Raw genomic sequence first — 26,539 nt, forward strand, 5'->3', positions numbered from 1 at the left:
CTCAGCTGCTTGCACTTAATCTCCAGCCTTCTGGCTGGTGCATCAAAGATGGTCACGACTCCAGACGATGCCTGGTGCTGGCTCTCATTTCAACAGTGATTTGCAGATGCCATGAGCTTCATCTCTCCCTGTCACGACTCATTTCTTTCTCACTGAGGCTTTAATTTTTAAAGAGGTACTCTTAGGCGCAGAGGCTTTAATACCTGCAGAGGCTCCCAGCAGGTGCAGCTAAGCTTTTCCAATCAGTGTTTATGGGGACAGTGAAGTTGAGCCTGGAGTCTTCTCGTGCTCTTTTTGTACCCAGAGGGAGCTGGGACAGAAGGAGCAAGGGAAGCCCAAGCTCAGAGCTGGGGATGGGGTACAGGACTATCCCCTCTGCCCCGGCTGCTCAGGAAGTGGGCAGAGAGGACAGGGCCATCCCCAGCACTGCAAAGCGCCTGAGATGGCTGGGAAAAATGGGCTGAGAGCAAGAGGGGAGAAAAGAAAACAGCTTGGCCTTGGGAGCACTCCCTGCCCCGCCACACAGCACAGTGCCTGATAAGCAGCAGTGCATCATGCTGCTATCACTCAGCTCCAGGTACGGAGATGTTTGGGACGGGTGGGAATGCCCCCAGCTGCATGGCTTTGTCCTCAGCCCAGGGAAGGGAGACCTTCCTCAGGGAACTGTTTGCTGCCAGTCAGGAGACAGAGGTGTGGAGGGGGATGTTTGCCACAGGGCTGCTGCTTGGTGCCCCTCTCTGTTACCTCCACCAATGGTGACCAGTGTGGTCAACCCAGCATGTGGGTCTGTTTGCAGTTTGGGTAGCAGAGCTACTATTTGAATAACAATAGGAAGACTGCAGCTGGTGCTTGCTCTGTAGATAACAGAGTGCAAGGTGCACATAGCGGGGTTGTTCCCAGGGGAACATGGTGCCCTAAGGCCCTCACAGCAGCACCATCAAAGCACCCATACATGGGGTTGGTATTGCACAGTGCCTGGCCAGGGGCAGCCAGCAGCACCAAGTCACCTTCTGGAGCAGCCCCCAACCTGCCCCACACCCCAAGATCCAGTGCCAAGGAGCCCCCAGATCTGCTTTGTCTGTGGGTGTATGCATGGACTCCTCGAGAGAACTTTCTCCTCTGTTTCTGTGATTAATTCCTCCCTCCCACCATGGACGCCTGCAATCGCATCTGTATCAGAGGCTCCCCACTCCTCTTCGGCTGTGAAATATTTATAACCCCCTACATTAGGGCTCTCCTTTCTCCTTGCCTCTTTTTTCTCCTTTTATGCCTTCCACTCGGGCTCCTGGCTCTGCTGAGCCACACCAGGAACCACTTCATTTTCATATAACTTAGGGAGCAGAGAAGCTGTGAAGAATAATTTAGATTTTGCTCAGGGAATGCGGTGCTTTTTTTTAATTGCAGTCATCTGTAGCTTCTAAGCAATGTATTATTGATGGTTATTATTCAAATAAAACAGTTGTTGCTTGTTTTTCTATGGATGCAGTTGGCAGTGTTTATGGATTTTTTTCTTTCTCCATTTCTGGAAGAGGTCACCTTTCATGTTGTACGTGTTCTGCCTCCATCGCCTTTCTGCAGATCATGCTGGGAGGCTGCAGGGCTGAGCTCTGCCCAGGGCTGCTGGGGTTGCAGAGCGGCCTATGCTTCCCATCCTCTTCCTCTCACTGGAATATATACCAGCAGTATATTGCTGGGGGGCTGACAATCAGTGCAGGGTGAGGGACATGGGGGTTTGGTCACTGCATGCTGGAACTCCACATGGAGTGGAGGAAACGCCTGCGTATACCTATGCTGGGCAATGCCAGCGGAAACCCATGGCTCTCTGCTCAGCCATTCCCAGAGCTCTGGTGGCAGGTTCTGGGGAGAACCTTCTTCTCAGCTGCCTGCTCCTGTCCCTGCAGCACCACGGGGGGCTGTGAGGTGGCACAAAGGCACCCTGCCCTGGTCAGAACTGCTGGCACAGCACTGTTCTCCATCTCTGGAAGGAAGGCACTGAAGTAGGACTCGGAGCGCAAGGCTCCTCTGCTCCCCGCTCCCCCAGGAGTGACAGCTTGCGAGTGACAGCCATGCGAGTGGTTCTCCTGTGCTGTCACTTCTCCCTCCTCCCTTTCAACACTACCCACCGCATTGTCACTCCCAGCAACAGGGACTTTCCTCAGTCCCACCGAGGTCCTGGAGGTGTTACCGCGATGCAAACACCAAGTGCAAGGTTTCTCCTTGATGAGATGAATGAAACGAGGTCAGAACTGGAGGGAAAAATGTTCATTTTGAGGTGGAGCGGAGGATCTCCCTGTCTCCCTCCGGCTCCCTGGGGAAGGGACAAGGGTGTCCCCAGGGCCCCAAGAGGTGGTGTTTGAGTTGTACTCACCAATGCCATGCAGATCTCCCTGGGCATCACCATGGCATCTTGTCACCCTGCCCACAGGTTTCTGGGAAGGGGCAGCTCTCCCTCAGCTGTAGAATATAATTGGAGTTTTCATCAATTTAGGGCCTGCCATCACTGGCTACAAGTGGGAAGGTGAAAGGCTGGGGAATGGAAAAGCAACATCAGTCCCTGAGCTCCCAGGGAAAGCTCAGTGTTGTAGGGCAGCCATGAAGCACTTTGGGGTTGAGCTCCTCAGGTGAGCAAACAACTGTGTTTCTTAGATGCACTCAAAAGGGAGAACTGGGTCCAAATCCCTCCTGTTCTACATGTTTTTTAGTTGCAGCCCCCTCCCAACAAAGTGGCTGCTCAGTTAGAAATCAACTGTGCTGCTAGAGCAGTTAGCAGAGATGGTCTAGGAGAGATTTACTGGCAATAGCATGGCAGAGTGGCTCTGGGATTTTTCTGGGCACCCTCTGCAACAAGCGAGAGGCCCATGCCATAGGTGAACAGCCTACAGGCAGCTGAGGTGGGCAACCCTGTCCCCAGGATGGGAGCAGGATGGGAGCATTCTGCAGCCTCATGCTATAAGCATCACCCGGGCAGCCCCACAACCCACAGGATCAACTGCCAGTAGCTTACAGCAGAGCAGCACTGGGGGTTTATTTATCCATGAGCACTGAAAGCTGAATTGCTTGCTGGCTCTCTCTCTCCCTCTCTCTCTCCCTATATTTAGCTCTGAATGGAGAAAGATTTCACAGACGCTCTGCCTGGTGCTCAAGGCTCAGTCAGTGTTTCCATTAGAAACCCTGGGGTCCAATCCTGCTTGCTGCCTCCCGGCACAGTGACAAAACCTTCCCTGCTGACTCCAGCACAGCCACGCTGGATTTGTACCCGCAGAGATGAGATCAGGATCTGGCCTCAGGTTTTGATGGGTTTGTAACTTGGCAGATACAACTTGGCTGATTCAATTCATTTTGGGCTAAAACTCCACCTACAAGTTCCCAGCCTGGGAGACATTAAAGACAAATTATTATGAAGTTTCATACACTTTTTAAAGGAAAATTATCACTTAAGCCTAATTTTTACAGAAGAACCTGGCAGACTGATCCTTTCTATTTTAGGGTACTTTTAGGCTACGCACCACTCAGGATCGCTTTCTGCTTTGCTCACAGAATGCATGGCCAAAGTGGAGTACTCCGTCCTCCATAGAAAAAGAGCACCAGATCACAGCTAAGAGCAGAGACTGCCGGCCTAGTGGGGAGAGAGGAGGTAACAAACAGAGGAAGCAGTGCACGGGCACTGTCCAAGCAGCGCCCACACCTCCAAAGCAGGGCTAGCTCAGCATCAGCCCAGGGCTTGGATGACCTCAAAGCACTCTGTGCAGGAACTCTCTGCTTGCCCTGCACCAGCGCTCTGCTCTCTTCTCTGCAGGGCTGTCTGACTTTCCTCCATGTGCTTTTCCTTAAATGTAAAATGGAAGGGGCTTTCAGCCGCAGTGTTTATGGTTGCTCTTGATGTAATGGAAAAGCACCAGGCAGGAGCTACTGAACACCAGTGCTGTGATTGCAGGCTGACATGTTTTCCAGTGGATTTTGGCTGGTTCCTTCAGCTGTGTGCAGGCTGGAAGGGCCTCCCTCCAATCTCATACAGAGCCCAAAGGGGCTGCAAATTCAACAGGTTCCCCAAGGCAGGAAGGCTGATTTCCTTTGCAGAGTTCAAATCCAGATGGTCAGATACTCCTTCCAAGCTCAGAAAACCTGTTTTAAAAGGCCAGTATTCTCAACAGCCATTCTGCATCCCTTTGGAAGCACTGTTCCTACATCCAATTTTCAAGCTGCTCTGCAGTCACTCAGACCAAAAACGGTCAGTGCAGCCCTGGATGCTGACTGTGCTCAGGAAGGGAGGATGGCTGAGTTTGCTTTGAGATACGAGGCTTGTTCTTGCCGTGACAGTGCCCAGGTTTCATAGTAAGGGATAACCATGTCCAACCCCTGAGGAAAAAGCAGCACCAAGGAAAACAGCAGTGATGAGCTCAGGTCCCTTTCCCTGGTCCTGCTGCAGAGAACTGGAGCAGTTTGTTGTCTTCCATGTAGAGTCCCAGTGAGATGCTGTGATTGTGCCATGCCTGGTGCTCTGCATTCGTTCTGCTGATTTCAGATAACTGTACCTGCTTTGCAACCTGGGGTTCCTGCAGGGCTGCAGGTTGCCTATTGCTGCATGCAGCTGCACAAGCGCAGAGCGCTGCCCTGAGAGCTCGGCAAAGAGATGTGGACACACAGGGAGGAATCCCCTTGCCAAAGGCCCAAAGAGGAACCCCCCCCAGGACTGTTCAGGAATGCAAAGTTATTGAGGCGCAGCCCTCAAGGGCAGGGGTAAATGTTACAAGTGTTAAATGAGGGCTTGTGCACGCACAGATGTTACACTGGTTTGACTTGAACTGGGTTGCATGCCCAAACAACAGGATTAGTGCTGAGTTAAGGTTGCCTACACCCAATATTACACCAGCATAGCTGCATCAATGCCGTGTTACGTTTTCCTTGCAGCCACAGCATTTCCAGGGCTTCAGTGGAGTTTCAATGCATACTTTTTTCTTTGCTTCTGTAATAAAAGGGGGAAGGGTTGGCTCTGCCTGGACAAGGGGCTGAGATTCATGCTCTGCACCTCAAGGAGCAGCTGTACCCCTCCTGGGTGACACCACCACCCCACGCTGTAGGGACAGCAGTGGCTGTGCCCTATGAGTAGCAGGGTGGGGCACACCCCCCCGTCACATGTCACCAACGACAGTGACCACAAGGAACCCCGAGCTCTGCTCCAGAGATTTTGTGCCCCATGCTCGCAGCAGGAAGGACTTTCTGTGCATCCTGTTTTGCAGTGACCACACTGCCAGGGGAGCTGGGGGGTGTCCCAGATGCATCCATCATGAGGGAGCAACTTACACTGCTCGAGGAAATCTGTACCACCACAGCAGGGGTGCAGTATGTGCAGAAGGGGGTACACAGATTTTGGGGGTGCAGGCACAGCGCTTGGTGGTGCGTGCACTGCACTGCCCAAGGGAGGATCCGCAGTGCCAGGAGTGCACACAATGCCGCCCTGCAGCCGCGCACCCTGGACGTACCGCTCGAGGTGGGGGGCACACACGGACCACCGTGCTTGGAGGGGGGTCCTCTGTCCCCACGGGTTCGTGCACCGCTTGCAGCTGCTCCACGTGGGTGACACTGCACGGACACCCACCTCCTGGGTGTACATCTGTACTGCTCGGGGGTTGGTGGTGGGGGTTGCCTATGGGGAAGCCCACGACGTATGGAGGTACACGTACCGGCACCGGGGTTCACCTGTACTACTCGACGGTGCTTCCTGGGGTAGAGGGGCAGTGTCCGCGGGGTGCACCGATACCGCCCGAGCACGCACCCGCCCCGCAGCGCCCAGGGGACGCAGCCCCGCCCGCCGCCTCCCGTCCCCCTTAAGCAGCGGACGGGGCGGGCCGCCACCTTAAGGCAGCCCCTCCCCCGGCAGGCCCGGCCCGGGTTGCCATGACAAGCATTTTCTCCCGCTAGCTCTGCAGCCGCCGCCGCCCTCCTTATGGCCGCCCGCGGGGGCTCCGCCGACAGTCGGGACGGGGCGCCGCGCCGGTGAGTGCGGGACCGAGGCGGAGGGAGCGAGGGGGGGGTTAATTCCCAGGGTGCCCCTTTGGGTGGGGCGGGTGTAGGCGGCGGTGCTGCCTTCGAGGTTCCGTTGGGGGGGAGCGTCCCGCGGAAGGAGCGCGCGGGTTTCGCCTTCCATAACGCTGCAGCTGCTGCGGGGTCGGCTGTTGGAGACAGTGGGGGAACGTCGGTTGGGAGGAAGGACACGGGACCGGCGCAGCAGGTGGGAGGGAGCGGGGGGACGGGGAGTTGTTCTGCCGTCGGAATCTGGGGAGCGTGGGGGCCACGCGCATCTCCCGGGTCCGAGCGGATCGCGGAGCGGTTCGGGGGGTGGCCGTGACACCCCGGGGCTGTGCGAACTCGGGCGGGGGGGAGGGAGGCGGTGGGGAGGGGGGAGCGCTCCGGCTGTAACAGCCGCCCACCACTTGTTGCTGCCCTTGGGAACAACCCTTGGGGGAGCCGGGGGAGGGGGGGGGTTGCGCGGCGTTCCCGCGTGGCAGAGCGGCGTGGGGGGGGCGGGCGCAGCTCGTGGATGCGGCCGTGGCCGGAGGGAAAGGCTGAGCGGGGTCGGAGGGGGAGCGCCTTGCGGCAGCCCGAGGGCAGCGCCGGGAGGTTCCGCAGGGGCGGCTCCTCCTCGGCCCGGGGCTGGGAGCCGCTCCCCGCCTGCGGCAGCGCTGGGTGGGGCAGGGGCTGCGGGCACGGTCCGGGCCGCGGGGGCTGCACGGCCCCCCTGTTCCCGGTCGTTCTGCATGCGGGCGGGGAGGAAGCGAGGGGATGGACAATGGGTTATTGTCCTCTTATCTCCGGAGACCTGAGGGCGGGGGGGTTGCTCGGCTCGCGGACCTGTTTGCGCCGCGGGGCGGGGCACCTCTCTGCATTCCCCCCCTCCCGCCCCCAAATGGGCGCAGCGCTCCCGGTAACCGCTCGCGTTGACTGCGCGGCTGCAGCCGCTGCGCTCAATGTGAACACCGAAACGCACCTGAATCGTTAAGCAGCGAACGAGCGGGGCTAACTAACACCCCCGGCTCTCCCCGCTCCCAGCCCAGCTCGATCCTTCCCCGCGGGGCGCAGCCTCCCCTGAGCCGCCCGCCGCTGTCCGGAGCGCTGCGCTCCGCGCTGAGCATCGCCGTATCCGCTCGTGCGGCGCTCCGGCCCCGGGCTCAGCGGCTGCGGGGAGGGACCGCTGCGCGCTGCCATTGTTGTGCGGCAGAAGGCAGCAGGGTGGAGCCGTGAGTGAGGAATTCCCCCTTCCCCGAGGCCTTCCCTGGCTGCTGCGGTGCCCCGGGAGCTGCGTGCACCCTCTCAGCTTCCCTTGGTTCCCCGCGTTCTCCCATTTTCGTTCTCTCTCTTAATTAATCTGTGCATATATAAGTATATCCGCGCGAGTATACATATGCATAAAATTTATTTCCCCTTGCTGTGCCGTGAGCACAGTTTGCTCACAACATTTCCACCGCCTGTTGCTGCAGTGCTGTGAGCAGCCCGCAGGGATCTGCTGCCCTGTGCTGCAGACGCTGCTGCTGCTGGCTGCTCCCCCCAGCCTGGATCCCTCCCAGCTGTGTTCTGCAAATCAGTGCTGCTCTCTGAGCCATCTGGAAGCTGTGCTGCTCAGCATGGCTGGAGCGATGGATGCGTATCCATAGGGGTGGCTGCTGCAGTGCATGGAGGTGATGCTGTCTCCCAAATTCCTCTGCCTTTTTGGAGGCTTCTGGGATTGGATCCCAGGGATGTGACATGAGCATGGGATGCTGCTGCCTGATGGCTGGTTGAGGTGGTGGAGGCAGCGGTGTCTCTTCTGTTGTACAGGTGGAGAATTGGTGCATGGAAAGGGAAATAAATGGGACTGGGTGAGCAAGGAGAGGGAGCCCATCCCTCTTTCCTCTCACTGAGCCAGTGGGCATCAGTCCTGTGGTGATGGGGATACTCCTGGTATAAGAAGCTCTGAGCTTCGGGCTTAAGTAGGATGGAGCACCTCTCTGCATCCCTGCTTGCAGGGTCAGTGTGTGCAGAGCTCCTGCAGTAAGGAGGGGTTGCAGCCCCGGCCTGGGGCTCCTGGCTCCTCATGCCCAGTGTGGGGCTGTGTGGGAGCTGCATCCCTGCCACCTCCTGCTGGAGCTTCCTGAGCTGATGAGACATCCTACTTTGATGTTTTAATGAGTTGCTTTTGGCTTTAATGCAGAAGAGTAATAGAGTTTCCATGGTCTTATAGACCCTACTTCTATATTTGTTAGTTGGAAAAGGGGGAGGGAAGGGGAGGGGGAAAAAAAAAAGGAAATGCTTGGCACTTGTAGAGTGCGTGGCACACTGCTGGTGTGCTACCCACCTGTGTCACTCACCAGGACGGGACTCCCTGACGCTCAATGAGCTCAGTGAGACACTGTGCGGCGTCCTGCCCTGGGGAGCTGCTGAGCTTTGCTTGCAGGAGGTGTGGGTTGTGGGGCACGAGCATCCCTGTGGCACATGCAGAAGGACGCGGGGACCCTGGAGTGGCGTGCGGGGTGTGGAGGTTTGGCAGTGGTTTGTGCTGACGGAGAAACTTTTCCTTCCGTGGCAGGGATGAGTCGGCAGTGGGCTGGGAACCAGCGGAGCTCTGGCATCCACGGGTTGTGTGAAAATCTCTGTCCCTGTATTATTTTTAATGTCCCAAGCGTGTGTATTCCCACCTACTGAAGTGATTGGGATGTGGAAAGCAGTGGGCGGAAGCCCTACCCGGAAGAGTTTGTCCGGCAGGGAGGAGGGATCCTTGCCTGCTCCCTCCTGCTCATGGCACAGCGCTGTCCCTCTCCTGTCCATGCAGATCTGCCACCTCCCAGTCTGCTTCTGTCTCCTTGAATGCAGAAAGGTCAGCGCAGCACCCAGAGCTGGGAATACACAGGAGCTGTGTGCTGTGGGTCCTGACCCCAGCATCTTCTCCATAGGCAGAGGAAGGCTCGGTGCTGATCTGTGCTGAGGTTGGCTGGAAGCTGAGATGATCCATTCAGACTTGTTCTGACTGGGAACCAGCAGCAAAGCTCCAGCTCTCTCTGGGCTAAAAATAAGCCGGTGGGGCCGGGGGAAGCAGTGGGATGGCTCAGCCCCGCTGGGGGGTCTGGCTGGGGCTCCCTGTGACCTTTGCTCTTTGAACGCTGGATTTGCTGGTCAGATTTGCTGCTCCAGGCTCAGATTTCTGGTAGAAGGTGTCTGATTTTTCAGCGCGATTCCTTGTGATGGTCGTTAGGGATCCTGAGCTTGGCTATCCCTTCCCTTATACTGGCTCTGCACCCAGGGCTTGTGCATGGCTTTCTGTTTGCTCCTTCTGAAATGCCCGTGTCCTGTCCAAGCCCTCCTGCCGGCCAAGTGCCGCTCCTGCTCCTGATCTCCCTCTTCCCACCTCCTTGAAAGCTGCTCAGGAATTACCCTGGGTTGTCAGAGTGCTTCATTTGTTCCGAGCAGATCTCGGGCTGCAGCTCGCTGATGCTTTCAGCTGATGGTGGGAAAGCTGCTCTGGTGCTCATGCCATTGCTCAGGCTGTCACCACTGTGGGCAGTGGGATATGAAGACAGGCGTGGGGATGGTTCTGTTCCTGAACACCTGGTGGTTTGTGTGCTCTGTCCTGGGTGTCTTTGTGAAGATGTGTCTCCATGTCAGCACTGCAGGGCTGCTGCTGCCCCCCACATTGCATGGACTGTCTCCGTGACCCAAAGCTGCTGCGTCCCAGGCTGTGCTGCAAGCTATGAAGCTGCCTGGCTGTGCTCTGCAGGGTGATGGTGCCAGCTATTTTTAGGTGTCAGGACTCAGCTTGGCTAAATGGTATCTTTTGAGTTTTATTTGTGGGAGGAGGGGTGAGATGTTGTTATTTCCAAAATGACAAGTTGCTTGTAACGCTGATCCCAATGGGACCAGCCAAAAGCAAAGGGGCTGAAGCAGCTGACTGCACTCCAGCAGCATTGCCTTGTCGGAGAGCACTGGACTGTGCAGCCCATGAGGAATCCTTCCTCATCCCACTGCCGGTTCCCATGTGTTTGGGATGCTCTGTGCCCCCAGGTGTCACCTCATCCAGGCATCTGCATGCATCAGGTTGGAGGTGCAGGTGGGCGGCATCCCCTTGTTTCTCTTCCCTGCAGCATCTGCCCATTGCTCTGCAGGGCAGCAGCTGGGGGTTCCTCTCACTCCTGCAGTTGGACGTGAAATGCATCACATCCACATGAGATGCTGCAGATGGTGCTGCAGCAGTGCAGGGGGAACGTGTGCTGTGCTGCTCAGGGCTTGTGGCGCTCCCCACTCTGTCTGGTGCTTGCTTCAGGGGATGACCCTTTTCCTTTTGGAAAGGATGCTGAGGGATCCTCCCTTCCTCCTGCTTCCCTGGATGCAGCTGCCTGCATGGAGTGGCCTCGCTGTTCCTCAGCCCTGCAGCATCCCCTGACACCCTCCTGCCAAGAAGGCTGGCTGGAGCCTGTCTGCATGCAGAGAGGCAGTGGGGAGGACAAGGATGCCTTGTACACCCCGGTGCCAAGCTCACAGAGCTGCCTGCTTTGTTTCAGGCTGCTCTGTGCCTGCTGCTGCAGCAATCTTCTGCCCTCTCACTGCTCTTCCCAGGCTGGAGCCCACTGCTATGGATGTCTGTGGGGGGTGGGTGCTGGCTGTGGTCTGGTGGGCACAGAGTGGTCTGTGCCTGGCTGTCACCTTGTGTGACTGCGGTCACAGAGCCGTGTTTGGTTGCTGGATTTGAGCTCACAGGGGCACAGCTTGCCGGGGGGATTTGTGGCACAGACATGTGGGTGTCTTCCCTGCTCAGCCCACATCTGGGTGGAGGGTGCAGGAGGAGGGATTGCCCCGGACATCAGTTTACCATTCTTTGCTGTGGTTTTGCTTCAGTAGCTCTTCTCCCTCCACAGGATGTGGGGACCCCAATGCGCAGCCCAGTGGCGTTGTGTGTTATCCCGAGCTGGGGTGGGCTGTTCCTTCCCTGCCCCTCCCATGGCCTATCTGGTTCTCACCTATTGGTACATGCTTTCCAGGCTCTGATTTGCCTCTTCCGCAAAGCTGCCACTCTGTCTTGCTGTGATCTCTCGATGATAACGCAGAGCTTCGTACTGCAAAGGGTCTAATTTGCTGCCTGGGCTGCAGCCTTTCTTCCCTCATATAAATATTGCCTTTTGGTCTTCTGCATCTCTCCTTCTCTCCCTCATTCCCTTTAATTAGACTTCTTACTGCATGGAACAGTTTGCAGTTATATATGGAAAACAGCCTACACTTTCCCAGGAGCGGGGCATGTTGGGAAGGGAAGCGGTAAGCAGCTGGGGAGCGGTGTGTTTTTCCTCTTGCTCCTTACTGACGGCTTTGCTTTATAACCCTTTGGGATGGGGAGAGGGGCTCAGAGCGCAGATATCTCTCAGTGCTCCCAGTGCTGGAGGTCCCCTGTGCTGGGTTGCACCCCATAATCTGGGGGATGCGCTGCTCATCCCATGGTGTCCACCAAGAGCTTTGTCCCCTGCCTCAGTTTCTCCTGCTGTCATCAAGAAGGATTTTTTTATTTAATGTGTCTGTTTTATTTCTTGTTTGTGCTTTCTCTTTTTGCTGATGGTATAGGCAGAAGCATTGCATCGTGCTGGCACGGGTCAGTGCTGCAGCATTGCTCCGGTGGGATGGGGATTTGGTCTCACTGGTGTGAGATGCTGCAGGACCCCTGCTGTGTGCCCACTTGTGGGTGCTGGGGGAGGGCATGGCGCTCACAGCACCGCTGCTTATCCCTCTGCTCACAGGAGGAAGTGCTGGGGCCTATTTTAAACCCCCAGGGATGTGAAGGGTAGGAATCCCCTGTCCCTGTGTAATACTGCTAAAAATACCATGGCTGTGCCCATGTGGCCCCAGCTGATCGCTCTCCTTCTCTGGGTGTTGTTTTGCCCATGAGATGCCCTCATGCTCTGCAGGTCGGTGCCTGCCTGCTGCTCTCGTTTCATTTTAAGTGGAGCTGTTAGCCTGCTCCCTGTGTAGGGCGATGCTGGGGCTGCCTCGGTTCCCCCAGCGGTGTGTAGTGCAGGGGAGCAGTGCTGCCCTGGGATACTGCTGCACTGTGGGGAGCACTCAGGAAATGCAATGTGGGGAGCTCTGCTTTCTGAGCAGTTAGAGCCCAAACCTCAGCTGTGTCAGAACTGTCTGCCTCTCACCACAAGGGAACTGCCCAACAGATGGATCTGAATGGGCAGAAAGCCACAGGAGTGAAGGGTTGCCCAACAGGTGGCTTGCTGGTGCCATATTGCCACATGAAGTGCTGGGGCAGGAGGAACCTGTTTCCTAGTGCTGAGTGGGATGGAGAAGCGGAGGACAAAGGCTGTCCTGCCCTGTCCCTGTGCCCGTGGGGCTGCAGAACCCAGGGGTTCTAGCACCCAGTGCTGAGGGAGATAGTGCCCCATGGTGGTGCTGCTGGTGCAGGAGGGGCTGCTTTGTGTGAATTCCTGTGTTCCTCCACCAACCCTGCTGCCCATGTTACCTTGTAAAGCACAAAAGAATAATGAGAGGAGCTCGGGTGATTTAGTGCAGGCGCCGAGAGAGAAATACCAAGGCCTTAGATGGAAACATTCCCCTTGACAGCTCGCCTGGAGACTCCCTCTGTTTTCTTTTTTCCACCCCCCTGAAATTCCTCTCCTCTGTGTCCTGCAGCTGCAGGAAAACCCTGTGGCATACGTGCATTCCTGAGCCCCCAGTGCAGGGCTCCTGGTCCCGCTGTGCTACACGGATGCACCATGCAGGAGCCCTGCTCTGGGCATGGTGGATTTTGAGGAACTGTGTGGCAGTATCTGAGTGTGGTGTGTGCTGCTGTGGTGTGTCTGCTGCTCTTTTTTGTAAGGGCTAATTGCTACCTCGGGCATGTGGGGAAAAAAAGTTTTCCTACCTTAGTTAACAAGAGGCAGTATGGGCATGAAGTGAGCAGCAGTGGTGTTAATTAGTGGGCTGCTGGCAGCTGCCGGCTCCCTGTGGAGTGATGTGCAAGGCAAGTTGCCCTTCATCTGCACTGGTCCTCCTTGTATCTTGGTTCACGTGGTGGGGGAAGGAAGAGGAAGATGTGCAGTGGTGTGGTGCTGTGGGCATGGGGTGCTGCTGCTGCCCCTGCTGGTGCTGTGGTCATACAGTGTGTGTCCCTCTGGTTGCTGCTCATCTTCTGTCTCCCCAACTGTAGATTTTTGAGTGTGCTGGCAGGGATGCAGTGGTTGGTGATGGCTCATCCTGGGCTGCTCCAGATGTGAGAGGGCAGCAGGCTACCATGCATGCCTTGGGGCTGACTGGGCATCTCAGCACAGGAGGGGTTAAGCACAGCAAGGGGCAGGTGGCCCATGGGTGTTGCTGGGAACCAGAAGCAGAGCTGCTGCCATCTGCACATTGCAATTTGGTGAGTGTGCAGGGAGGGGCCTGGGGCTCCCTTGCTGGATTCAGGGTGTGGGGGGGGATTGGGGACCACGTGGGATGTGGAGCTCCCACCTGCAGCATTCTCTCCCTGCTGAGGAGCTGCAGACCAGGGAACTGTCCCCCCCTCCCCTCTCATCACAGTGGATGTGGCTCTGTGGGGGTCTGTGCTGGGGGGAGTGTTATTCTGCAACAGGGGAGCATTGTGCTCTCTCCTTGGATGCTTTTTCAATTTTTTTTTTTCCTTTCCTTTTTTCTCCCTGGTTTGGCAATGTAAGCAGTATCTCAGCCACAGCTTTACATTGACTTTTCCATTACAACCTTCAGGAGCAGTATTTCTAGCCCCTGTTGCTGGAACTGGGGAGGGGATGCCCCTCAGCAAGGATGGGACAGGGCAGCCGTGGGGGTCAGGGGTGGGGAGGGTGGGGGTGAGGAGCTCCATGAGTGGGGCCGATGTCTGCTCAGGGGGCTGCATCCTGCCTGCCCCAACTGAGGCTTGTTCTCCTCACCTTGGCTTTCTCCTGCATAATGCAGGAGTGCTGATTTTCCCCATCTGTCATGGGTAAAGGAACAGCTGTTTCAGGCTGGTTTGGCTCCTGGGTGCAGCTGGACTGACTTTGTGTTTGCTGTCCCTCTGCTCTCTGCAAGCATGCCTAACAGAGGTGAGGAGGGTTTGCCTTAAATCAGAGTGCAGGACATGGGAAGCACTGCTGTTGCTGTCCCAGGAGCATGCGGTGGCATTCAGCAGCACAGGAATGGGGATCTCCACACAGGTCTGCGTCCCTGATGTACGAGCAGCAGCTGCAGGCTGTGTTACATGGGCTGTAGTGCTGCCAGTCTCGTAGGCAGAGCTCTGTTGCCTTGGCATAAAGGTGTCCGGTGGGAATTGTCAAGCTGGTGCCATGCACCCAGTTTTTGTTGCAGCTTGGCTTTGCATCCTTGGGGAAGAAGTGGTGAGCTCTGGGCGCTTGCACTGCTTGTGCTATGGAGAGGCTGTGTGGTTGTGGTCTGCTCCCGGCTCCGGTGCCCCGTGGGTAGAGTCTGCCTTCTGCAGCCATGTCCCTCTCCTTGCTGCGTGCTTTCCTTTCCTCACATCTGACAGCAGATGGGCTCCTGCCCTTGTGCCAGTGGTTACTTTCTGCCTGGTGCCATTGCTGTGTACTGAGGCTGTGCTGGCATGCAGCCGCTCTCCCGGCCAGGATGGAGGTGTAGTGCAGCCGCTTATTATTCTGGGCAGGTTTGTCTGCAGCACTGCATCGGCTCCACGGCTGCCTCTTCCCTGCCGCCTGCATGCTCGCTCCCTCGGCTCCGTTCCTGGGTGTCCTTCCTGCCATCAGCGTCTGGTCTGGGGACACTGCTCGGGAGATGACACGATGCTGCTGGTCTGGGCTCCCCAGTTGTGTTCTCCCATCACAACTGTGTTCTCTTGCTCTGTAGGGTGCAGGCACCCAGTGCCTTGTCCTCCGGCAGAGGAGACCCTTGGACAACACTCCTTCATCTCAACTGCCTGGAGGCTCTGGAAACTCATTACAGAGGGATGGGCAGCCCTGAGGGCTGTGTTAGGGTGTTGGCTTTTGGGTAATCCCTAGTCCTGGCCAGGTCCTCCTTTATTTCTGATTGTCCGAGTGAGTCTGTGGGGCCAGTGCCGCTGCCAGGACTGAACAGCCATGGGCTCCTTCAGGGGGTAATTATGAGCTGAGCACGGTGGCATGAATTAGCTTTACCCTTTCAGCCATGGGGTGCTGATGCTTCAGATCTTGCCCTGCTATGTGGGTGCAGGGGGCAGAGCCACAGCATCTGTACAGCAGCGGTGGCACCACAGCCATGCCTTTGCATGGGACCCTCCTGTGATGTGGCATTGCAGGTTGGTTGGTGCTTGCTGCTAGCTCTGCGGTTGCCAGGGCAGAAGGAGGGGGCTAGGCTGTGGGTTAGAAGGAGGGAGCTGCTTTGTGCAGGTCCTGCTGCCCTGGGGGAGTGTCAAACTGCTGTGCCATTGGTTTGGTGTAAGGATGATGCTGAGATGTACAGGGCTGTTCCAGTGCCTGCCTGATGGGTTTGCTAAGGGCTGGGCACATCCATGTGCTTGCATTGAGTGTTCTTCTGCTGGGCTTTGGCTGCATACTCTGAGCCTCTGGGTGCTCAGTGACCGTACCTCTTTTATTCTCTTTAAGAAGAGGCTTTATTGTCCTTCTGCAGAGCCTCTCCTGCAAGGTTGGGGTTAGGGTTAGCATCCCTTGTGCTGAAACCATGTGCTGGAGCTGAGCAGGGGAGCAGAACTAGAGGTTACCTTCCTGGGGGAGAAGGCCGTTCTTTCCCCTAGCCCTTGCTGTGCTGCTATCCTGCTCCATCTCCCAGGCTGCCACCAGTGTTGCTTTTTCCTGCTCCTGATGCCAGGGGAGGGGATGCTGTGGGACTGAGCCATCGTCTGTCCAGCAGCGTTTTGGCACTTTGAGAGATGTCCTTAATGCATAAGCTTCTGTGCTGGAGAGATGTGTGAATTTCTGTTGTTTCCTGACAGATCTTACTAGCAATCAGAAACCAGCTTGGTGCTGTGAGTCCCCACCTGTCAGACACCTGAGGATGCTTTCTGTACCTGCTATGACCAGGCACTCCTGCCCAGGGACCACGGTGTAGGGAGGAAACAGCTGCTTTCCACTGCTGAGATGTATTTTTAAACCCAACTCAATGGGAGCGTGTTCTGGGCTGCCCAGCTGTGGGCTGAGCGGAGAACCACCTGGCTGCCCTTCCTGCCCCCAGCTCCATTCAACACACGGTTTTGCTCAAACAAAGCCAAATCCCAGTGTTATGCAGGGCCAGGAGATCAAGCAGGGCTGGTGTGTATCCCCAAACCCCACCTCCTCCTATTTCCATCTGCTGTCCCTGTGGTATGTGTTTCTTTACAGCCCTCCCCATGGCCATCTCCTAATTTTGCTGTCCTTTTCTGCAGCTCCAGTTGCTGTGGTATCCAGGGAGCCCTCCTCCTCCAGCAGGAGATGCACGACGGCCGTTGCTAAGGTTGCCTCCGCGGTAACATGCACATCCTGTTTACACCTTCCTCCAGAGGACTTGGGCTTGGTTAGAGGTACCACTGCACCCAGCTCACCCCAACAGACAGGGACATCTGTGGGGCCACCCCCATCTCCCTTCAAAAGCAAACCTTTCTGGCTGTGTCCTCGGTGAGATGACAAACAACGTGGCTGACCATCACCCTGGGAACTCAGTTGCTGAAGGCAACCATGAGGGGGACTTTGGTTGCTCCATGGTGGAGCTCAGGAATCTCATGGAACTGCGGAGCGCTGAGGCAGTCGCCCGGATCAGCGACTCCTATGGCAGCGTGCAGACTGTCTGCAAGAGGCTGAAGACGTCGCCGGTTGAGGGTAAGTGGCCACTTGGCCAGATGTGATGTGTGGAGCTCAAGCCTTTAAAGGCTTTCAAGCAGCCACTGTGATGCTGCTCACCCAGCTGCTGGTGGAGTTCAGGCACGGTCCCATTGCACTGCACATCTGCCATGAGCTTTTTGGGATGCAACGTATTGCATCCCAATGAATGAAGGGTGGCTGGTGGGGCTGAAGCTCCACTCCTTGCCCTGCTGCCCCCCCACATGTGGCACTGGCTTTGCTCAGTGATTCACAGTGGGGCTGCATGGGGTTTTAGTTGTTCTTGTGATGTGAGCATCTCAACCCAAAGTGCTGGTGGTGACAGGGAGATGTGCTTCCTTCCCACTGATTTAGGGCTTCTCAAGCAGCTGCAGGAGTTGGGAATGTGACTGAGTTGTTCTGAGCCCCATAGGATAGAGTGCAGTGGTGGATTTTGTGCTGGCTGCTTTCTGGGAAGTTGTGGTAGAAGGATGTCACTGGAATATCACCTCCCCCCATGGTGTGGGACAGAGTTTTTGGGCCCTCCATGTGGTGCTGTGGCATGGGGCAGCTTTGTGCTTTGAGCCTTTTCCATGGTTTTGAAAGGGGCACAAAGGGAGAAATGCCCTAATTGCAGCACTGAGGGCTGTGGGAATGGCGTGGGCAGGTTGCAGCCCTGTGGGGGTATGGAATGGGGCTGTGTGGTTTGCCAGTGCTGTGAGCTGGGTTAGTGTGTTTCCCAGCTGTGAGCTGGACCAGGAAGGTCCAGACAATCCCGGGATGTCATTAGAGGAGGAGGGGAGTCCCAGTGGAAATACCAAGTCCAGATCACAAAACAATGCGTTTTGGCCATGCCAAAAGGTGAGTATGTTTTTGGGAGTGGGTGGAGGGGTGAGAAGTGAACCCAAAGAGCTCTGTCTTGGCCTTGGGGCTTGCATAAGGAACGGGCACTGTTTGATCCCAAAGGCAGCTTACAGGCCTGAGCCCCTGCCTTCATACAAGGCTGTTGGTTGTGTTCATATCCCTCTATTCTGTGCTTTAGGTGTGCTCCTGTCCTCCCCTTGTGCGAAGGTAATCTTTGTTGTCTGTCCTACTGAGCTTGGTGTGGATAGAAAGGTGATTTCCTATGAGCTAAGGCTGTAGGAAGAGCACTGCTCTCTATTCACACCTGAGTCTGGCAGCTGCTGCCTCCTTCCTCCTGGCCCCTACTCCAAGGCTGCAGCAAGAAGTCTGCTTTGGGGGGCTCCTAGTGGGGAGTATGGCTCTGCCGCTTTCCTCCTGCTTTGTGGAGCTGTCCTGCACACAGCTCTTCTCCTTGGGGGGACTGTGACTCCTAAAAAAAAATAAAATAAAAGGGAGAGGAAAAAAGCTGAAAGCTGATGGACTCTGTCTGCCCTGTTGCCCCAGGAGGATGTGGGGCAGCTCTAGAGGAGTCTCTTGCAGGTAAGTTTGGAGGTTCCACGTGTGCACCCTCCGGGCCCCACAGCCTCCAGCTGTGACGCTGCAATGAGTCAAGCGTGGCTCTTAGCGAGATTTTCCATCCCTACCACATGGGCAGGGCTGGGTGAAGCCGCGGGGCTGGGAGATCCCGCTCTGAGTGCTGGGTGGGAACACGGGGTTAGTCACAGGGAAGGGGTGCGTGTGGGAAGGCGCACAGAGCTCCTCCTGCTGCTTCCTCCACGGGGTGCAGCAGGGGCTGGGCATTACAGCTGCTCTCCTGCTGCATTTTGGGAGCTGGCAGCGGCCCTGGCCTGTGCTTAAGGTGGAGAGCATGGAGGTGGGTGTGGGGATGGGGCTGCTCCCACCTTGGCCCGGAGCTGCTCTCAGCACTGCTCCCCAGAAGCTGTCAGGGTTCAGGTGGCTCTGGACACTGCTCCTGCTGTCAGATTTACAGTTAATTTGATGCAGTGTGTAAACAAACCGGCCAGTGCCAACTGGCATGGCTCTGTGTGTGCCCCAGGTGTCCCTCCCTGTGCTGCACAGGAGCTGTACTCTGCTCAGCTGGAGGGGATGTGGTGGCTGCGCTGCTGTTTGGTCACATCTTGCCTTGTTCCCCTCCCCAGGTCTGTCTGGGAACCCAACTGACCTGGAGAAGAGGAGGCAGGTGTTCGGCCAGAACTTCATTCCTCCCAAGAAAGCCAAGACGTTCCTGCAGTTAGTGTGGGAGGCACTCCAGGACGTCACCCTGATCATCTTGGAAATAGCAGCCATAATCTCTCTGGGGCTGTCGTTCTACCATCCCCCAGGTGGCGACAATGAACGTGAGTGGTGGGACAAAATCAGGGGACCCATGGGGTAAGCTGCAGTGCCTTTGGGCCGTTCTGTTTTCACTTGCTCTTGATATGGTGGCTTCTCTCCTCCCATCCATGTAAGGGGGATGGGCGCTGACGGGTGTCTGGATGCAGCATCACTGCAGCGTTGCTCAGAGCTGCTCCTTGCTGGTCCCCATGAATGCACAGAGACCAGGGGTCTGGTGGCCCAACCCATGTGTTGTTTTGTGGTTTGGCGCACAGAGGGATGGGGCTGAATGCTCATGAGCACCTGCCCAGATCACAGAGTCACAGGGGCTGGAAGGGACCTCTAAAGGTCAACCAGGCCAGCCTCCCTGCCGAAGCAGGTTCCTTACAACAGGTCGCACAGGTAGGCATCCAGACAGATACTGAATAATTCCAGGGGAGACTCCACGACCTCTCTGGGCAGCCTGTTCCAGTGCTCCTTCACTCTGACAGTAAACTAGTTCTTCCTTGTGTTAATGTGGAATTTTATGTACTTCAGTTACTGCCCATTCCCCTTTCTTCTATTGCTGCTCGCTACTGAAGAGTTCATCCGCATCAACTCGACTCCCATACTGGATACTTATAAACAGTGATGAGGTTCCCCCCTCTGCCTTCCTCCTCCAGACTGAACAGCTCCGGAGCTCTCAGCCTTTCCTGTACCAGAAATGCTCCAGGCCCTTTAAAATCATATTTGTCGCCCTCTGCTGGGCTCTCCAGCAGTTTTGTGTCTGCCTGGAAATGGGAGCACAGCACTGGGCACAGCATTCCAGCTGTGGCCTCTCCACACTGAGCTGTGAAGCCCCTCACCAGGGTGGCCGTGGTCTGTGACACACACACACATATATATCTATATCTATCTATATAGCTGGCCACATTGGCTATCAAGACACACTGATGGCACATGGTCAGCTGTTGGTCAGCAAGGGTACCACTGACCTTCTTGGTCACCAGAGCATGCTGTGGGCTCATGATCACCCTGTTTGGCCCCCATGGACCCCAGATCCTTCTCTACAGAGCTCTTCTCTGGCAGCTCAGATCTGGCAGTGCTCCTTACAGCTGTGATGCCCCATGGTGGCTGAGCCATGCCATAGCACAGTTCCTTTTTTCCCCCTCTGTACAACGTGTTCTCCTCTCTGGTGGCAGTGTGTGGGCAATCATCAGGTGGCGTGGAGGATGAGGGCGAGGCGCAGGCTGGCTGGATCGAGGGGGCAGCCATCCTGTTTTCAGTCATTATTGTGGTGCTGGTGACCGCCTTCAACGACTGGAGCAAAGAAAAGCAGTTCCGTGGCCTCCAGAGCCGCATCGAGCAAGAGCAGAAGTTCACAGTGATCCGCAAAGGGCAGGTGATTCAGATCCCTGTGGCAGAGATCGTGGTGGGAGACATCGCACAGATCAAGTATGGTGAGTGGGGCAAGGGTGGCCTGATTGTGCCCCATGGCATGTGGAGGTTGGGAGCAATGGGATGGAACTCTGCAGCTCCAGCAGGGTGATTGGGACTGAGGTCAGCACATGGCTTTGGGCTGCTCCAGCACCGACTGTGTCCTTGTTGGAGATCATTTCCCTAGCAAGGGGTGTTCTGATGCAGCCCTTGGCCGAAGCCAGGCCCTGCTCCTTGCTCACCCAGCACTCATTGCCTGCAGCTCCCATCAGGAACAAGGGTTTTCTTGCGTGGTGCTGATTTTTACCTGGAGCTTTCTGCTGCCCCTGCAGTTGTACATTTGTGCAATGATTTGGATGCATTGAGACTTTGGGAATAAGGGATATTGATTCATTAAAAGCAAACATAGGGATGCACTGCCAGATGGAGTGAAAGGCCTCAAAACTAGTGCCTTTATGCATCAGTGAGCTACTGGAGATCAGTGTTTAATCCCTAGGCTTTACTTCTTTAAACTGGGACAAGTTTCTTGAGCCCTTTTTCTAACACAGAATTCTCCCTTGGGTACAGCTGACAGGGATGCTGCAGCTGTCTGGATTGGGACCAACCATTCTCTCTGCTCCTCTCCCAGGTGACCTCTTGCCAGCAGATGGCATCCTGATCCAAGGCAATGACCTGAAAATAGATGAGAGCTCACTGACGGGAGAGTCTGACCAAGTCAGAAAATCACTTGAAAAAGACCCCATGCTGCTGTCAGGTGAGGCTGCTCCTCCATTTGAAGTCCCAAAGCTGTCAACATGGCATTTAGAATTACTGAATTGATTGGGATGGGGTACTGGCCATCTTTTTGCTGCTGAATTGTGGCTCCCAGCCCTAGAGCAGCTTTGTATTATGAGAAATACGGGGATGGCAGCGGGGCCTTTGCCTCGTCCCCTTGTCACAAGGGCTGCTGTGGTATCTGCAGATGACCTAGGGAGGGAGCCTTAGCTGACATGGGTTTTTGGGGATAGTGGGAGCTCTGTACTGCGCCCTTTCTCATCATGCCTTCCTGCTTTGCCAGGTACCCATGTGATGGAGGGCTCTGGGCGGATGGTGGTTACTGCAGTGGGAATCAATTCCCAGACTGGAATCATCTTCACTCTGTTGGGTGCAGGAGAAGGAGATGAGGAAAAGAAGGTGAAGAAAGGTAAGGGGATTTCTGAAGTCTGCTTCTTCCCACCTGTTGCCATTCTCCCTTCCCTGGGAAGCACCTGCCAGTGTGTGACAAGCTCCGTCCACAGCAATGGGATGTGATTGTGCGTTAGTGCGTGTGACACAGACAGGTATGGTGAGCTCTCGGTCCAATGTAGGATGTGCTGCAAGAGGAAAGTCTTTTGTGTACTTAGATCTCAGCTCCCTGGCTCTTTTCAGTCATAGCTCCATCTCTCTTGTCCATCCAGCTGTAGTCTGGTGTTGGAGGCTGGGTGTGAGGGGAATGGGACTGGGGGTGATGCTGTGTGACGCTTTGTAGGGAGCTCATCGCCCACCCTGTGGTTGGAGGGTGAGTTCTGACTGCCTGCAAGATGCCATCAGCCCATGCTGTGCCATCAGGACTTGGCTGAAAATTTCTGTTGGCATCTCTGAGTTGCCTGGACTGAGAGGTGAAAGCACAGGAAATGAGAAGAGGGTGAGGAGGGATCTGTGCCTCGTGGGTGAGGAAGAGGAGAGGGACCAGCTGAGATGTCTCCAATTGTGCTGGGATGTGAACTCTTTCCAGCTTCAGCTCTGCCCTCTTGCTGCTTCATCACAGTGCTTCTTTATCCCAGAGGATCCCAAGCTCTTGTTGATGTGATCTGGGCTGGAGCATCTAGGGCATAGCCCAGCTTGGAGATGGGATCACGGAGAGAGAAAGCTGTTGGAGCTAACAGCAGAGTGCTTGAGGTCCAGGTGTGGTGCTTGGTGGTTATTTTCCTTGTCCTCATGCTCTGTCACTTGATCCCAATGCAAACCTAGCTATGTGTTCAGTGCTGGGACCTTGCAGCTGTCAATTTGGGACTAAAACTTAGGAGAATGCTGCCCTGACTCACCTCTTGTTGTGCTGCTGAGGGGAAGGGGGGGAGGGAGAAACCAGGTCTCTGGTCTATAAACCCCTTCATTGTATGCTGCTTGTTTAGATAACAGCAGCCCTGCACTTTTCATATGATGGAGGCCCATTAGGGAACCCCAAAATGGGGACCTTGCCTGCTGCAGACTTGGGGTGATCTGTGCTGTGTAGTGCTGCCCATTATTGGGGGAGATGAGTGTGGATGATCTCATGCTGTGCAGAGATCAGGCTCTGCTTGTGGCTTCTCCTCAGAGGTCTGAGATGCCCTGGTACCCTGCAGAGCTCTGGTGGGGTTTATAGCGGATGCTTTGCAGCTGGGGATGTCTGAAGCAATGAGGTCAGGGTGCTGTGGAGCTCCAGGTCCTTGCTGTGCTGGGGTGCAGGATTGCCTCTGGCAGGTGAGGTGAGCTGTCTGGGGTCCCGCATTCAGTGCCTGATGACAGTGAGCCCACAGCAGAGGTGCTGCTGGAGCAGTATGTGTAGCCCCTTGGAGGAGGGCTGACCCTTCCTATCCCTCTGTCTGGTCTGTGTGCTCAGCCCTGCACCCTTTCTCTCTTTGAACAGGTAAAAAAACCGGAGCCCCTGAAAATCGCAACAAAGGTAACCAGCCTCTCCATCCTTTGAACCAGCACCACACTAACTACAAAGCATTCCTCCTTCCTTCTTCTCATGAGTCTGTGCTCTTTGCTACTCTGGCGGGACTCTCGCCTCGTTTTCCTGGGAGAGGGTGCAATGGTCCCACAGCTCCGGCACAATGGGATCAATGCCCCATGGCCTCTGCTTGGGGCGCAGTCTTTGGGAAGGGAAGACAAGCCTATTCCTGGCAGTTCAGACTGCTGGCACAGCATCCCTTGGTGCAAAGCAAGTCCCTATTGACATGACCTAGTGGCTCTGAAGCATTTGTGCTGCTTTCCTGCAGGGTGTGTATTTTGGCATGGTGGGGCAAGAGGCACAGGTCACATCCTCCTGGGATAAATCTCCTGTGAGACCCGGCCTGTGTGGTGGTTGCACCCTCTCCTCCCATGGCCTCGACTCCGTGAGCGTCTCCTCGCCGGTGTTTCTCACCCTGTTCTTTGCAGGCTGTGGAGGAAGCCCATTTCTGCACCTCTCTCTCCACCCCCCTCTCTCTTTCTTTCCTCTCAGCAGTTTTGCCCTCCTTCCTGCCAGATGTGTCTGGGTGCTTGTTTTGTCCGTGTTGTTGTAACTGTGGAGGTGTCAGGGCAGCCTGGGGCTGTCTCTGACCATTGAGCAGTGGCTGCCAGGAGGGGATGGGTCCTGGGGCTGCTGTGGGGTGGTTTTGCTGCTCCCCCAGCCCAGCAGATCTCAGCCTTTGCTCCACCATCCCACCCCATGCCGCCCAACCCAGCTGGGATTTTTTAGCTGAGGGGAGGCCATGGAGCTGGGCTACGGAAGCCTGGCCTTTTTGGGTCCTAAGAACATAATGGACAGCTTGGGGCTGGGATTGTAGGAGCTGGTTCACTCCTCTTTCAACTCCTTTGGAATGTCTTAACTGTTCTCCTCCATCTCACCTCTCCAGTGCTCTTATATGTAATGGATTCCTGCTGAGCCTCCAGAAGGGCTTTAAAAAGGGCATTAAACCGCAGAAGAGGGGTACAGAGCAGAGAGAAGTCCTCTACAAGCTTGACCCACTGTGTTGTAGCTGGGGTGGGGTCTGCTGGTGCACTGGAGCTGCTTTGGGGCAAACCCAGCATGCTTTTCTTGTGCTGCAGGGTGTGAAGCAGCTGGGGAGAGGTTGGAGATGTCCTGCCTGTGCCCGGCAGCCAGGTTAGGGATCTCTGGCAGCACTTCTGTGACCCATAGCCAGCGTCAGCCCCAGGACCCTTCCTGCATGGGGCTGGGGCATGGGGTAGATGTAAAGACTGCCCCATAGAGAGGCAACAGGGCCCCAGGACAAGAGATTTCCATGTGCTCGGATATGTGTGTCATGGAGGATGGTTTGTGCTCTGGGTTTTCTCTCTTTCCCACCACCGTATTTCTCAGTGGTGTCCTGCAGATCTCCCTGGTCTCTCTCCTACTCACACGTGGTGTCTTATTTTGCCCTGGGGCTGTAGCTAAAACTCAGGATGGTGTGGCCTTAGAGATCCAACCCTTGAAGAGCCAGGAAGGGGTGGAAAATGAGGAGAAGGAGAAGAAGAAAGTGAAGGTGCCCAAGAAGGAGAAGTCTGTGCTCCAAGGGAAGCTGACGCGCCTTGCAGTCCAGATTGGGAAGGCAGGTGAGCCATCACCCCGGGTGTCTCACTGGAGGTGGGACAGTGGGAGGGGGCTGATCCCTGCTTGCCATCCCTGTGTCCCCTCACTTGCTGCTTGGCATCCTCTCCCAGGGTTGATTATGTCAGCCATCACGGTGATCATCTTGGTGCTGTACTTTGTCATCGACACCTTTGGGGTACAGCGTCGGCCCTGGCTGGCAGAATGCACCCCCATCTACATCCAGTACTTTGTCAAGTTCTTCATCATCGGTGTCACCGTGCTGGTAGTGGCTGTGCCTGAAGGGCTCCCACTGGCAGTCACCATCTCCCTGGCCTACTCAGTGAAGGTGAGACCAGTAGGGGCATGGTGGGTGTGGAGAAGTGTGATGGGAATGTTCAGGCTTTTGGCTTTAACCTTCCTGGTCATGCTGCAGAAAATGATGAAGGACAACAACCTTGTGAGGCACTTGGATGCTTGTGAGACCATGGGTAATGCCACTGCCATCTGCTCAGACAAGACCGGCACGCTCACAATGAACCGAATGACTGTGGTGCAGGCCTACGTGGGGGACACCCACTATCGCCAGATTCCTGACCCTGAAGCCATCTTGCCCAAGGTCCTGGACCTCATTGTCAATGGTGTTGCCATCAACTCTGCCTACACATCCAAGATCCTGGTGAGTTGGCTCTTGAGAACCACAGCCTTACGTTCCCACTGTTGGCCATCGCTACTGCTTCCATCCCACTGTGTTCTGCAGTGCCCAGGTTTGACATTTCTTTTCCTTTCCCTTTTTCCTCCAGCCACCAGAGAAGGAAGGGGGGCTACCCCGGCAAGTGGGGAACAAGACAGAGTGTGCCTTGCTGGGCTTTGTGCTGGACCTGAAGCAGGATTATCAGGCTGTGCGGAATGAGGTGCCAGAGGAGAAGCTGTACAAAGTCTATACCTTCAACTCTGTGCGCAAGTCCATGAGCACAGTACTCAAGAACAGTGACAACAGCTTCCGCATGTACAGCAAGGGAGCCTCTGAGATCATCCTCCGCAAGTAACTGTCGTCCCCCCCCTCCACGCTGAGTCCTCTCCCCAACCCACCTGCCCCATGGACTTTGAGCTCTCAGAGCGGTGTTGAGCTGTTCTGGGGGATTGCAGGGTGAAGGGGACCCAGTGCTTGAGGAGGGGGGAAAGAAAGTGTGAGCATCAGGAAGTGCTGCTGTGCAAAGTGTTAGCTCTTTTTAGGGTGTCTCTAGTAAGGCTATAGGGGTACTGGGTGAGAGGTACTCATTTTACAGATGGGGGAAACTGGGTGGTGGAAGGAGGGGACTGCTGAACAGCCACAAGCAGTCTCCCTTACTCTCCTGTCCTGTCCTGTGGTAGGTGCACCAAGATTCTGGACAAGAATGGTGACCCCCGGATGTTCAAAGTGAAGGATCGAGATGAGATGGTGAAGAAGGTGATTGAGCCTATGGCTTGCCATGGGCTGCGGACCATCTGCCTGGCCTTCCGTGACTTCCCTGCTGACACTGAGCCTGACTGGGACAGTGAGAATGAGATCCTGTCTGACCTGACGTGCATTGCTGTGGTGGGGATAGAGGACCCTGTGCGGCCAGAGGTACTGTGGCCCCCATGTGGCTCTGACAGCCCATCACCCAGCTGTGCTCCTGGTCCAGGAGCCTCTCTTCATGATGTTTAAGAATATGAGCCCCTTACAAAAGCATGAGCATCTCCTGTGCATCTGTCCCCAGAGTGCCTCACACTACCATGTGCTGGCATTGCCCTTTCCTGCACAGGCAGAGGGACCAGGTGGCAGCCTGCTTCCACTCAGATTCCCCTCACTTGCTGCTCTAGGGCTCTTTGC

General features: G+C 55.9%; 1 protein-coding gene across 7 annotated transcripts in view; it reads left to right on the forward strand.

Moving 5' to 3' along the window:
* The first annotated feature begins 5,859 nt into the window (after window positions 1-5,859).
* The window catches only part of LOC107324889 (plasma membrane calcium-transporting ATPase 4), a 34,894-nt gene continuing 14,214 nt past the window's right edge, over window positions 5,860-26,539 (forward strand). For 4 of the 7 annotated variants that reach the window (XM_015885301.2, XM_032449248.1, XM_015885298.1 and 1 more), the window contains exons 1-12: window positions 5,860-5,994; window positions 16,334-16,763; window positions 18,806-19,003; window positions 20,162-20,419; window positions 21,025-21,150; window positions 21,454-21,579; window positions 23,041-23,076; window positions 24,549-24,710; window positions 24,819-25,033; window positions 25,121-25,363; window positions 25,488-25,729; window positions 26,059-26,293. In XM_015885301.2, coding sequence (XP_015740787.1) covers window positions 16,568-16,763; window positions 18,806-19,003; window positions 20,162-20,419; window positions 21,025-21,150; window positions 21,454-21,579; window positions 23,041-23,076; window positions 24,549-24,710; window positions 24,819-25,033; window positions 25,121-25,363; window positions 25,488-25,729; window positions 26,059-26,293 — 2,037 coding nt within the window. In that variant the 5' untranslated portion in view covers window positions 5,860-5,994; window positions 16,334-16,567. Of the gene's footprint in view, window positions 5,995-6,101; window positions 6,230-16,333; window positions 16,764-18,805; window positions 19,004-20,161; window positions 20,420-21,024; window positions 21,151-21,453; window positions 21,580-23,040; window positions 23,077-24,548; window positions 24,711-24,818; window positions 25,034-25,120; window positions 25,364-25,487; window positions 25,730-26,058; window positions 26,294-26,539 lie in introns of those variants that run through there. The other 3 variants (XM_015885299.2, XM_015885300.1, XM_032449247.1) reach the window with 3 other exon arrangements.

The sequence above is a fragment of the Coturnix japonica genome, chromosome 26 (genome assembly GCF_001577835.2).
Source record: "Coturnix japonica isolate 7356 chromosome 26, Coturnix japonica 2.1, whole genome shotgun sequence".
In the NCBI taxonomy this organism is placed as follows: Eukaryota; Metazoa; Chordata; class Aves; order Galliformes; family Phasianidae; genus Coturnix; species Coturnix japonica.